This window comes from Scyliorhinus canicula, chromosome 1 (genome assembly GCF_902713615.1).
Source record: "Scyliorhinus canicula chromosome 1, sScyCan1.1, whole genome shotgun sequence".
In the NCBI taxonomy this organism is placed as follows: domain Eukaryota; kingdom Metazoa; phylum Chordata; class Chondrichthyes; order Carcharhiniformes; family Scyliorhinidae; genus Scyliorhinus; species Scyliorhinus canicula.
In genome coordinates, this window is record NC_052146.1 from 194,211,019 (window position 1) to 194,225,722 (window position 14,704).

Here is a 14,704-nt window from a genome sequence, read left to right on the forward strand (position 1 = left end):
AGTCTCTTTACTTTTCTCTCCTTCCCAGGCTAAAGGGACGGTCCTTTAAAGCAGAGATGAGGAGGAATTGCTTCAGCAGGAGGCTGGTGAATCTGTGGAACTCTTTGCCGCAGAAGACTATGGAGGCCAAATCATGGGTGTCTTTAAGACAGAGATAGCTAGGTTCTTGATTAATCAGGGGTTATGGGGAGAAGGCAGGAGAATGGGGACGAGAAAAATATCAGCCATGATTGAATGGCGGAGCAGACTCGATGGGCCAAATTGCCTAATGCTGCTATGTTTTATGGTCTTCTTCAAAACGCAGCTTAAAATCTGCTGTGGTGTCTAAGCTTAGGGCGCCAGCTGCCCTTCAGTCTCCTCATGGTGCTTGTTGTCAAACCTTTGTCTGATCATTGATCCCATGAAGTGCCTTGAGACAGTTTATGTAACAGTGCAACTCCTGAAGCTCTGAAATAAAGGTCTTGATCAGACTGCCCCCTACTGTTACCCCTCAGTGCTCAGGCCTTACTTTCAGTCTCCTGAGGATAGCTGTGACCCTGCGTTGTAGGTTGTCCCAGCGCTGGTTTCCCTCGTGGACCATGTCTTTGAGTTTACTGCCCGAGTCGGTGCGGTTTTCACGGGCCAAGCGCCGGTATTGCTTGTTGATCAGCTCTAGCTGGGTCAGGCTCTCGTGGACCTGTCGCTGAAATGCCTGAGGACAGAAGGAAGATTAACAGAACATTCTTACTCATTCATTATATACGAGGACATTGTCTAAAATAAGAAAAACACTGCAAATTTAAGCTAGTGTCTTGTGCGACTGCATAGCTTTAAGCCAAAATGCCATTGTTAAAAATATTAATATGAGGTGCAGCAATCCCTGTTCTCCTTGCCAATGCTCACTGACCTACACTGGCTGCAAGTCAAGCAATGCCTTGATTTTTAAATTCACATCCCTGTTTTCAAATCCCTCCATGCTTTTCTCGCCTCCCCTCACCTCCGTCCCTATCTCTGCAATTACCTGCAACCTTCAGGTATCTATGTTCCTCCAATTCTAGCCTCATGTGCATTCCCCATTTTAATTGCTTCACCATTGGGGGCTATATCTCCAGTTGCCTAGGCCCCGGGCTCTGTGATTCACTCACTGCCTCTCCACTTTTGGCCCCAGAGTCTGGGGTTCCCTTACCGCCTCTACACTTGACTTTCCTCCTGGAAGACGCTGCTGAAACCGCACCCCCTCCCCCACCTGATCCCGCCGCATTGGTCAAGCTTTTGGGGCAGGGATGGTAGATCTCGATTTCTGCGTCTGAGTGTAAAACGTGTCAGAATGACTTGGCAGCTGCTTTGACATCTCTCTCAATGTTTATTTTTGCACTGTTAAAATTACCTCCAGGTTTGGAGGTCCAGGACAGGCAGGGGATGATGGCTAAGAACATGTTTAGACTTCATATGAACATACAAAGATACAAACAATGAGCAGGAGTAGCCATTCAGCCCCTTGAATCCGCTCCACTATTTAATAACATCACGGCTGCTTTGATTGTCACCTCAAATCACCACCTATCTCCTGGATAATCTTTCACCCCCTCCCCCAGTAACCTTCCATCCCCTTGCTTATTAATGATCTATCCATCTCTGCTTTAGAAATGTACAAAGATTCTGCTTCCACCACCTTTTGAGGAAGAGAGTTCCAAAGACTAACAACTCTCAGAGAAAAGGTTTCTCCTCATCTCTACCCTTTATTTTTAAACAGTGACCCCTAGTTCTAGATTCTCCACAAGAGAAAACACCCTCTCCACATCCACCCTGTCAATAACACTCAGGATCTTATATGTTTCAATCAAGTTGCCTCTTACTCTTCTAAACTCCAGCAGATGCAAGCCAGGTCTGTCCAACCTTTGCTCATAAGACAACCCACCCATTCTTGGAATTAGCCTGGTAAACCTTCTCTGGACTGCTTCCAATGCATTTATATCCTTTCTTAAATAAGGTGATCAAACTGTACACAACATTCCAGATGTGGTCTCACTAATGCCCTGCATGACTGAAGTGGGGTTATAAAATGGGGAATGATTGCATGAGGGCACGTAGACATAATTCAGTCACCATTTCCACATTAGACCTTTCAATGATTCTATTACAAATTCCATCGACACGTTTAAAACTCACACTGTACTACCAACTCCTGTCAGCAGAGTGTGCTGCAGCACCCCTTCCCGCTCTGGCAGCAGAGTGTAGCAACAGCTTGATAAGTTTACATAGGCAGTTCCCATTATAAATGTGCATATTGTGATTTCTAATGGAAAGGCCGACAGAAAGTGCATCCAAATTTAAAATATTCAAGACATTATAGATGTAAATTCAACTAATTCCACCTTGCTGAGGGGATCTCCCTCATTCCAGTAAATAATCAACAACACAGCATGGCTGCTCTGTATGAATCACAAAAGTGGGCTAGACAGAAGATATGAGAGACAGTGGGCACGTTAAGCAGCTGTGTTGTTCAGACCATACAGCATCAACTACTTCGTTCTCCTTATTTTAGCACCTCAAATTTCTTCAGTTCCTCTTTGGCGACTGTGTATAGAACCCCCGAGGAATTAGGCACTGCCGCTGTCCGTTCAGATGTTTCTAGCCAGTCTTCAAAGCGAGAATAGTCGTCCAGGAACTTCTGCCACAGCCTCCAGGTCTCCTCAATCCTAAGGAAGAAAAATGGCAGGGGGGAATTAAGGCACATGTGGATATGTTGATTGGGTGAGATGGGGTAGAAGGGGAGGAAGTTCCTGTGAAGCATGAACACCAGAGATGCATTGGGCTGAATGGATTTCAAGGAAATGGTACTGGAAGCTATTCAGTGAGCTCAGATTGCCGGAAACTGGAGGTAAGATAAAATTTGCAGCATTTTGTGGCTTTAAGCCAAATTATTAGGAAATAAAAGTAGCTGTTTCATTTCTCCAATCTGCACTCCAACAAGGCAGTGTGCCAATGTCTTAGCAATTGTATCCTTTGAAAATTACCTTGTTGAATTGCTAAGGACAGTAATAAGCATTGGATCAAGAGCAGAAATAGAGAACTGCAGTAACTGGGTTGCCTTATCGACCTTCTTAATCATATTTTGATTGAATGTTTTAAGTTTCTTTTGTGATTTATTTTTGCTTAAAAGGGATTCCCTTTAATTTATCCCTCAGTTCATTTGATTTTGTTTAAATGGTTATTGATTACGTTCAAATAAGTGCAAAAATAGAGACAGTTAGGGATGGGGGAACCATAAGGAGGTTGTAACTCTACTGAGCGGCACAGTGGTCAACATTTCTGCCTCTCAGTGCCATCTGCTTTTAGCTGCGTTTATTCTCCGGGCCCAGATAGATTGTACTTTATCCTGTTGAGGATAGCGGGGGGGGGGGGGGGGGGGGGTGTTGAGCTCCTGTTTATGGAGGAGTCAGTCATTAATCCTGAATTGGATCTCCCTCTTTGACAGTTCTTCTGCTGTCTGAACATTTGTGGAGAGGTCGACCCCAGTTATGGGGGCCATTCTGTTGGCCGTCCCAACATGACGCGGGATCTCCCCCTGTTTATTCCACTGGGACCAGGTTATTTTCCTCTTAATTCTTGACCCCGGGGTTGCCTTTTGCCCTTTTGGGAGGTGTTGTTGTTGATGGTTGATGTACCATCAATTGAACGCGAGACGAGTTGCTGAACAAAAGTATGGCTTTAATCTACTAGATGTTAGCCCTGCGGTCGAATACAGTAGAAGGACGACCGCCAGGCGTACTGGATATGTATACCCCGCAGGGCGGGGTTAACTCAGCCTCTCGACCAATCGGGGAGCCGTCACATGACTGGTCTCAACCAACCGGTCGAGAGGCACATGACCGACCAGGGCCAATGGTAAGCCGGTGTTCTGCACCAATGGCAGGCAGCTATGCTAATCATACCACTATAATGGTTCGGTGTTCTGTTTTGTCGGTGGCCCATAGACGGGGTAATGGAGTCATGGGGGTTTGTCTCTTCATTCTTGGCTATTGTTCTTCCTCTCGTTTTACTTTTGTGTGGGAGATTGTGGATTGTTGACATGGAGTTGTTTACACCCGGCGCTCCTGAAGACAAAAGAGTTATGGGTGGGATATCGGTCTAAATTGTTGCCTGTATCCTGTCCATGAGCGGATGGCTCATGAACCTCTTTGTCCCTGATTCATCTGGTCCTGTTCCGAACGCCGTAATGACTGTTCTTTTCGCCTGTATTTGTTGTACACTGACACCTGTAGCTGTCTTTCCAAAGATTCTAAATGTTGTTTTGAGCGCATTTGTATAAAAAATTGAAAGACTTCGCTAAACAAATGTTTTTAAAAAATGGATTCTGAGCCAAAGGCGGCAAAGATGGGGCATCTAACCAAACGCTTGGTCAAAAATGTTAACAATGTTAACAGGGCTAGTGTACAGGTACAGCAAGTAATTAGGAAAGCCAATAGAATGATATCATTTATGTCAGGGGAATTGATTACAAAAGTCGGGAGATTGTGCTTCAGTTGTATAGGACGCTGGTCAGGCCACACCTGGAGCTCGATTCTCCGAAATGGAGACAAAGTCCCGATGCCGGAGTGAAAACCGGAGTGTTTCACTCCTGCGTCGGAGCCTGCTCCCAACCCCCTATTCTCCCGCCCCTGGGGGCTAGGAGCGGCGTCGCGTATTTTACGCGCGCTGGGCATTGGCGCCGCGTAAAAAGCGGCGCCGCATAAATGACGCGGCCAGCGTCCCGTAAATGAAGTCACTCGTGCATGCGCAGTTGCCATCCTCCCCGAGGCCGCCCCGCCAGAAGATGGCGGATGGATCTTGCGGGGCGGCGGAGGAAAGGAGGTCCTCCTTTAGAGAGGTCAGCCCGCCGATTTGTAGGCCCCGATCGCGGACCAGACCCCATTGGAGGCCCCTCCTGGTGAACAGTTCCCGCTGGCAGCGACCAGGTGTGGACGGCACCGGCGGGAACCTCTTGGGTCGGAGCGACCGCTCGGCCCATCCGGGCTGGAGAATGGCGGGGGTACCGGAGAATCGCCGTTTTGAGTGTCTCAGGTGATTCTCCAGCTGGCGCGGCACAGAACTCAACGGGGCCATTCTTGCCGGTTGGGAGAATGGCGGGTTGGCGTCGGACCGGCGTCACGCGATAAAATGGCGCGGCCGGAGATTCGGCTTCGGAGAATAGCGCCCCTGGAGTTTTGTGTACACTACTGGTCTCTTTATTTAAGGAAAGATGTAAATGTGTTAGAAGCAGTTCAGAGAAGGTTTACTAGACTAATACCAGGAATGGGAGGGCTGTCTTTTGAGGAAAGTTTGGACAGGTTAGGAGTTGGCACGGTGGCACAGTGGTTAGCACTGATGCCTCACAGATTCCGACCTCGGGTGACTGTGTGGAGTTTGCACATTCTCCCCGTGTCTGCGAGTGCTTCGGTTTCCTCCCGCTGTCCAAATATGTGCAGGTTAGGTGATTAGACATGTTAAATTGCCCCTAAGTATGGTTGCGGGGATAGGGTGGGGGATTGACCCATGTAGGGTGCACTTTCAGAGGGTCAGTGGGGACCCGATGGGATGTGGGTGTTGTTGCTGAGGCCAGCATTTGTTGCCCTCCCTAATTGACCTTGAGAAGGTGGCAGTGAGCTCTTTCAGAGGGTCGGTGCAGACTTGATGGGCTGAATGGGACGGTAGGGATTCCATGGGCCCGATCCTCCGGCCACGTTGGAAAAGCAGCTCGGTGTGGTGCAGCGTGGCCGGTGAAAGCCAGGAGACCCTGCTCTCGGGATCTACCCGGCTCACAACGCCTTGCGAGATTCAATGCAATCTTGCCAGACGTTGCAAGGGGAATCCCGCTCACAACGGCGGGATTCTTTTCGAGGTAGGAATGAAAACGCACAATATTCCAGAGGGGGAATTAGATGACCCTGGTAACAGAGAGGATATTAAAATCAGGGTCAACTTCATACTTTACATGGTTATATCTCTATCCCTTGGAGTAATGTATTTCTCTAAAGTTGCTCTTCCGAAGGCTATTTGTCTATTTTTAAAATCTTCAACACTTTGTGACACCTCCCCTGGCCTAACACAAGAATCCTTACTTCAGCCTCCTCTCCATTGACATGGCACAGATGTTCCTCCACCTGCGGTCAAGGTTGCGAGTTGCCTGCTGGATCGAATCGCACTCCGTTTCTGTGGCACAGGCATCGCAATCGTGCAGCAGAACTTCGCACAGGTTGAGGACAGAGGCCACGCCTGTGCTGTGCTTCTCAATGTCCCGCTGCAACTCCTGCGAGAAAAAAGTCACAGAGTTTAGTGTAGCACAGAAGAAAAGTACATTTCACCATTCAATTGTTCAGGATGAATTTTAGACATTCAACACTGAAGCAGTCCACGTCCATATGCAGCAAGACCTGGGCAACATTCACGCTTTGGCTGATCAGTGGCAAGTAACATTCACGTCAGGCAATGACCATCTCCAACAAGAAATAATTTATTTGGCCCTTGACATTCAATGGCATTACCATTTCTGAATTCTGATTACCATTGAGCAGAAACTGAACAGCACGAGCCATATAAAAACTGTGGATACAAGACCAGGTTAGAGGTTGGGGTTTCTGAGATAAGTAACACATCTCCTGACTCCCCAAAGCTTGTCCACCATCTATAAAGCACTGGTGTCTGATGGAATTCTTTCCACTTGCCTGGATGAGTGAGCCTTCAACATTCAAGAAACTCCACACCATCAAGGGCAAAGCAGTCCACTTGATTGGTACCTCACCCACCAAATTAAACATTCATTCTTTCAATACACAGTGCCAGCAGTGTGTACCGTCTACAAGATACACTGCAGCACCTCACCAAGGCTCCTTTGTCCTCACCTGACAAACTCTTGACCTCTACCACATTGAAAGATAAACACAGCAGATACATGGGAACACCACAGCCTAGAGGTTCCCCTACAAGTCACATACCATCCTGACTTTGAAATATATCATCGTTCCTTCACTGTCACTAGGTCAAAATCCTGGAACTCGCAGGAGCACCTTGAGTGTACTTGCACTCAGTGGATTATAGATGGTTGTAGAAAGCAGCTCACTGCCACCTTGGCAAGGTCAATTAGGGAGGGCAACAAACGCTGGCCTCAGCAACAACACCCACATCACATTGGAGAATGAAGCAAATGAGCTGCTTTGTGGCCCTTCGCTCCTTAAGAGTTTGGCATCCAACACTGTCCCCTTCCCTTGACGAAATGGGAGAAAGCTGACTGGGGTATTCCCCACTGGAGAGTGAGGGAGAGAGGAATAAAGAAAAAGTAAAGGAGATACAGAAGAGAGAGAGAGAAAGTGAAAGAGAAAGAGTGAAAAAAAGAGTTGAGCAAGAGCACGTATTACGATTCCAGACTGGACCCCAACAGTGACTAGGATACTGGACAGAAACCCCCATATTTTATTTTAATTTTGTAAGACTGTGAGGAAAGGATAACTCACTCCAGAAGTGATTTCCCACAAAATAAAGATACGGTATATAAAAACAAACTTTATTACCAACACAGTATTAAAATATCTTTCACATCACACAAGAAAATAGCTTACAATTACTCATTTTACAATGCTAATCAAGACAGTGAAACAGGGGTTGTTTAGCACAGGGCTGAAGAGCTGGCTTTTAAAGCAGACCAAGCAGGCCAGCAGCACGATTCAATTCCCGTACCAGCCTTCCCGAACAGGCACCGGAATGTGGCGACTAGGGGTTTTTCCACAGTTACTTCATTTGAAGCCTACTTGTGACAATAAGCGATTTTCATTTCATAACCTTTAACTGCTACCTTCATTCTCAATCAAACAACAAAAAAAACCATCTCAGTTCTCATACCACTTTCAATAGAATTAGTACTCAGGAATATGTCATGAGAATGTCTCTTTGAGAAATGTTTGGCTGCTCATGTTACTGCAGTGATGTCAGAGTGTGGGTGGAGCTGAGCTCTGGCTCTGCTGTTTAGTTTCACTTTGAGAAAAGCTCGGGTTTGTCTGTGTCTTTTTGGTTTCGTTTTCAGTGTTGGAGCTGAAGCCAGACAAAGCAGGTGTACTGTTGATCTCTCTGCCATGAAAAGACTATCTCTTGATCATTTGGTGAATTTAGAATTATAAATGTTTTCAGTAGTGAATGTAAACTTGATGTGCTTCTGTTAAAAGGTGTTTCTTTTGTCTTCTGGATGTTGTTTGGGAAGTTATTAAGGATTAGTTAGTGTTGTATTCTTTGGGGGTTGTATTTGAATTAATGATTGCTAAGATGTTCACTGTACATTTTAAAAAGGTTAACTTGAGTTCATAGAATAAACATTGTTTTGCTTTAAAAAGTACTTTTACATTTCTGCTGTACCACACCTGTAGAGTGGGCTGTGTGCTCCCCATACCACGATCTAGTAAAAGTTGTGGGTCAGGTGAACTCCATGATACACTTTGGGGTTCCCTAAACCCTGGCCCATAACAAATACCTGTTGTACAGAGATGTCTGGATACTCTACTTTAAAAAGAGAGATCTTTCGTCACTGCTTTAAAGAAAAGACCTGAGTCCTGTCAGAATCACGCAGAAACTCTGGCTGTATTTCTTCAGAAGCTACTTCTCAGCTTGTTTCAGTTCATCTTCCAATCACACAATTCTGAACAGCTTGAAAAGAAATTGCTAACCTGCCTACAGACATATCTTTAACTGAACTGCAATGAGAGCAGATGCTTGACCTTTGCTCACATCTCAATCTAAAATTCACCTAAAACTGCTTTTGTGCAAAATGCCTGATACCTTAGCTCCTCCCATTAAAGACATCATCTTACCAAGCTGAAATCTAATTAACTCCACATGGAACCCCCTTAATCCAAACAAAACTGCATTAGCCCAAAATTTTTCACAATGCCTTGATTGCGCCCCTGGCTCCCAAAACCTTTCAAACCAGGGTTCTTTAAAAACATTACTGCACACTAAACCAGGCTTTTAACCCTTACTGCACCAAATGCCTATAATATAATATATATATGAAATTCCAACATTCATCACACACGTGTGAAAGACAAAGAGAAAGACTAGCTGAGGACATCCCAAAGCACTTTACAGCTAATGAAGTAGTTGAAGTATATTCACTGTTGTAATGATGAGAATGCAGCAGGCAAACTCAAATCAACAGCAATGTGATAATGCCCTGATCATCTGTCATAAAAATAAATATTTCCCAGAACATCACGGTGTACTCCCCTGCTCTTTGTTGAATAGTGGCACAGGAACATATACGCCCACCTGAGAAAGCAGATGGGACCACGGTTTAACAGCTCATCTGAAATCAGCCTCTGTCAGTGCAGCACTCTCTCAGTACAGCTCTGTGCTCACGTCTCCATGGTGACACTTGGAGTAACCAACCTTCTAACTTGGAGGCGGGAATGTTACCACTGAGGCACAATTAATTTATGGGCAGCACGGTAGCATTGTGGATAGCACAATTGCTTCACAGCTCCAGGGTCCCAGGTTCGATTCCGGCTTGGGTCACTGTCTGTGCGGAGTCTGCACATCCTCCCCGTGTGTGCGTGGGTTTCCTCCGAGTGCTCCGGTTTCCTCCCACAGTCCAAAGATGTGCAGGTTAGGTGGATTGGCCGTGATAAATTGCCCTTAGTGTCCAAAATTGCCCTTAGTGTTGGGTGAGGTTACTGGGTTATGGGGATAGGGTGGAGGTGTAGACCTTGGGTAGGGTGCTCTTTCCAAGAGCCGGTGCAGACTCGATGGGCTGAATGGCCTCCTTCTGCACTGTGAATTCTGTGATAATTTACCCTCTTCTGGTGATAGTTGGGGGGGGGGGGGTGGTGACAATGATGGTGGTATTGTCACTGGACTAGTAATCCAGAGACCCAGAGTATTGCTTTGGGGACCTGGGTTCGCCCTCAGCAGACAGTGAAATTTGAATTCCGTACAAATCTGGAACTAAAAGTCTAATGATGACCATGAAGCCATTGTTGATAGTCATAAAAACCCAACTTGTTCATTAATGTCCCTTAGGGAAGGAAATAAGAACATAAGAACATAAGAACTAGGAGCAGGAGTAGGCCATATGGCCCCTCGAGCCTGCTCCACCATTCAATTAGATCATGGCTGATCTTTTGTGGACTCAGCTCCACTTTCCGGCCCGAACACCATAACCCTTAATCCCTTTATTCTTCAAAAAACTATCTATCTTTACCTTAAAAACATGTAATGAAGGATCCTCAACTGCCTCACTGGGCAAGGAATTCCATAGATTCACAACCCTTTGGGTGAAGAAGTTCCTCCTATACTCAGTCCTAAATCTACTTCCTCTTATTTTGAGGCTATGTCCCCTAGTTGTGCTTTCACCCGCCAATGGAAACAACCTGCCCGCATCTATCTTATCTATTCCCTTCATAATTTTAAATGTTTCTATAAGATACCCCCTCATCCTTCTAAATTCCAACGAGTACAGTCCCAGTCTACTCAACTTCTCCTCATAATCCAACCCCTTCAGCTCTGGGATTAACCTCGTGAATCTCCTCTGCACACCCTCCAGCGCCAGTATGTCCTTTCTCAAGTAAGGAGACCAAAACTGAACACAATACTCCAGGTGTGGCCTCACTAACACCTTATACAATTGCAACATAACCTCCCTAGTCTTAAACTCCATCCCTCTAGCAATGAAGGACAAAATTCCATTTGCCTTCTTAATCACCTGTTGCACCTGTAAACCAACTTTCTGTGACTCATGCACTAGCACACCCAGGTCTCTCTGCACAGCGGCATGCTTTAATATTTTATCGTTTAAATAATAATCCCGTTTGCTGTTATTCCTACCAAAATGGATAACCTCACATTTGTCAACATTGTATTCCATCTGCCAGACCCGAGCCCATTCACTTAACCTATCCAAATCCCTCTGCAGACTTCCAGTATCCTCTGCACTTTTCGCTTTACCACTCATCTTAGTGTCATCTGCAAACTTGGACACATTGACCTTGGTCCCCAACTCCAAATCATCAATGTAAATTGTGAACAATTGTGGGCCCAACACAATTGTACAATCTTCACAATCAACACAAATCTTCCGTCCTTACCTGGTCTGGCCTACATGTGACTCCAGGCCCACAGCAATGTGGTTGACTCTCAATTGGCCCAGCAAGCCGCTCTATTCAAGGGCATTTAGGGATGGGCAACAACACCCACATCCAATGAATGAATTGAAGGGGAATTATTCCGCAGAGCAGCAATCGATGAATGTTTGTGTACCTGTTGCTCCACGAGTTTCTGTTGAATTTGACTGGAATCACAGGAATCATAGACAATTGGTCTTGATAATTCGGTTTCAATCTGGGCAAGCCACGATCGCAGGTTGCTCATATTCTTGTCCAGCTGCTGTACGGCAACCAATGTCTCCTTCAGCTTCTTCACTCTGAAATGGAAGAGAAGGCGGAAAATATTCAGAGAAAATCAAACTCCAGTCTTTGCACTGGGTCTCAGGAAGGATGTATTTTTCCTTGTAAAAGGGTGAAGGGTTTCATGATGACATCTTAATTACATTCTCTTGTGTTTAGACATTAAGATAGGGGTTGCGGGAATCTAATCATGGGCTTTAGGATTCAGTGGGTTAGATAGGGGCCTCACGGTAGCATGGTGGTTAGCATCAATGCTTCACAGCTCCAGGGTCCCAGGTTCGATTCCCGGCTGGGTCACTGTCTGTGTGGAGTCTGCACGTCCTCCCCGTGTGTGCGTGGGTTTCCTCCGGGTGCTCCGGTTTCCTCCCACAGTCCAAAGATGTGCGGGTTAGGTGGATTGGCCATGCTAAATTGCCCGTAGTGTAAGGTTAATGGGGGGATTGTTGGGTTACGGGTATACGGGTTACGTGGGTTTAAGTAGGGTGATCATTGCTCGGCACAACATCGAGGGCCGAAGGGCCTGTTCAGTGCTGTACTGTTCTATGTTCTATGTTCTATAGAGAGAAACTGAGAGCGAGAAGTCCAGAACAAGGGGATACAATCTTAAAATATGAGCTGGACAGTTCAGGAGGCAGTGCAGAGAAGATTCACAAGGTTGATCCCGGGGATGGAGGGATTTTCTTATGAGGAGAGGTTGAGTAAGTTGGGCCTGTATTCATTGGAGTTTCGAAGGATTGCAGACAACCTTATTGAGACAAAAAGGGCACAATCGACCGGCCTCGTCGTGCCCGACTTGGTGACGTGACAAGGCCGTTAAATCTCGCAAGAGGCCTCTCTCGAGGTTTGCAACCCTCAAAACACCTTGCGAGATCTAACGAGATCTCATGAGATGTCGCGATCTCGATCTCACCCTCGATGGGCGGCATTCAGATTTACATATTTAAGTGAGCCATTCAGGTGACCCCCACCATAGCGCTGCTTCGCACTGGTGCACACAAACGTGGACCAAACGCAACAGCACCTAGGGGTGCCCTCCCAGGCCATCAGAGACCCCTGGGTGGTCGGGCTCTGGGCAGGGTGATACCCTGGAAATCCTGCCACCCTAACACACCCACTGGGAGCACACTCTGAGGAAACAACATTATATTACCATTTAAATTAAAAAGGTAGAAAAGTCCAGAGGTCCCATCAAGTGGGCGAGACTCTTGATGGGAACCACACTGCATTGTGAACCACACTGCACTGGGAACCACACTGTATGCAGCACACTACACTGGGAACCACACTGTATGCAGCACTCTGCACTGCATTGTGAACCACACTGCACTGGGAACCACACTGTATGCAGCACACTACACTGGGAACCACACTGCATGCAGCACACTGCACTGGGAACCACACTGCATGCAGCACACTGCACTGAGAACCACACTGCATGCAGCACTCTGCACTGAGAACCACACTGCATACAGCACTCTGCACTGGGAACCACACTGTATGCAGCACTCTGCACTGAGAACCACACTGCATGCAGCACTCTGCACTGCACTGGGAACCACACTGCATGCAGCACACTGCACTGAGAACCACACTGCATGCAGCACTCTGCACTGCACTGGGAACCACACTGCATTGGGAACCACACTGTATGCAGCACACTGCACTGAGAACCACACTGCATGCAGCACACTGCACTGAGAACCACACTGCATGCAGCACACTGCACTGAGAACGACACTGCATGCAGCACTCTGCACTGAGAACCACACTGCATGCAGCACTCTGCACTGCACTGGGAACCACACTGCACTGGGAACCACACTGTATGCAGCACACTGCACTGAGAACCACACTGCATGCAGCACTCTGCACTGAGAACCACACTGCATGCAGCACTCTGCACTGAGAACCACACTGCATGCAGCACTCTGCACTGTACTGGGAACCACACTGCACTGGGAACCACACTGCACGCAGCACACTGCACTGAGAACCACACTGCATGCAGCACTCTGCACTGCACTGGGAACCACACTGCACTGGGAACCACACTGTATGCAGCACACTGCACTGGGAACCACACTGCATGCAGCACACTGCACTGAGAACCACACTGCATGCAGCACTCTGCACTGCACTGGGAACCACACTGCACTGGGAACCACACTGTATGCAGCACACTGCACTGGGAACCACACTGTATGCAGCACACTACACTGGTAACCACACTGTATGCAGCACACTGCACTGGGAACCACACTGCATGCAGCACACTGCACTGAGAACCACACTGCATGCAGCACTCTGCACTGCACTGGGAACCACACTATATGCAGCACTCTGCACTGCACTGGGAACCACACTGCATGCAGCACACTGCACTGCACTGGGAACCACACTGCATGCAGCACACTGCACTGGGAACCACACTGCATGCAGAACTCTGCACTGGGAACCACACTGTATGCAGAACTCTGCACTGCACTGGGAACCACACTGCATGCAGCACACTGCACTGGGAACCACACTGCATGCAGCACACTGCACTGCACTGGGAACCACACTGCATGCAGCACACTGCATTGGGAACCACACTGCATGCAGAACTCTGCACTGGGAACCACACTGTATGCAGAACTCTGCACTGCACTGGGAACCACACTGCATGCAGCACACTGCACTGGGAACCACACTGCATGCAGCACACTGCACTGCACTGGGAACCACACTGCATGCAGCACACTGCACTGGGAACCACACTGCATGCAGCACTCTGCACTGCACTGGGAACCACACTGTATGCAGCACTCCGCACTGCACTGGGAACCATACTGCATGCAGCACTCCGCACTGCACTGGGAACCACACTGCACTGGGAACCATACTGCATGCAGCACACTGCACTGGGAACCACACTGCATGCAGCACTCTGCACTGCACTGGGAACCACACTGCATGCAGCACCCTGCACTGGGAACCACACTGCATGCAGCACACTGCACTGGGAACCACACTGTGTGCAGCACACTGCACTGCACTGGGAACCATACAGCACTCTGCACTGCACTGAGAACCACACTGCATACAGCACTCTGCACTGCACTGGGAACCACACTGCATGCAACACACTGCACTGAGAACCACACTGCATGCAGCACACTGCACTGCATTGGGAAAGACACTGCATGCAACACACTGCACTGGGAGCCGCACTGCATCAGGAAAGGCACCATAGAGAAATATTGCATTTCAAAGTCCAGCCATTGGGAATTGCTGCATTAATCAGTGCAGTGGAAAGATGC

At 47.5% G+C, this 14,704-nt stretch overlaps 1 protein-coding gene across 16 annotated transcripts in view; it reads right to left on the reverse strand.

Moving 5' to 3' along the window:
* Positions 1-14,704, reverse strand: part of syne1b (spectrin repeat containing, nuclear envelope 1b) — a 667,652-nt gene that overhangs the window by 54,540 nt on the left and 598,408 nt on the right. For all 16 annotated transcript variants that reach the window (XM_038805568.1, XM_038805603.1, XM_038805543.1 and 13 more), the window contains 4 exons: positions 11,257-11,419; positions 6,081-6,268; positions 2,528-2,678; positions 509-691 (listed from right to left, as the gene is read on the reverse strand). In XM_038805568.1, the coding sequence (XP_038661496.1) occupies positions 509-691; positions 2,528-2,678; positions 6,081-6,268; positions 11,257-11,419 (685 nt within the window). The remainder of the gene's footprint in view (positions 1-508; positions 692-2,527; positions 2,679-6,080; positions 6,269-11,256; positions 11,420-14,704) is intronic.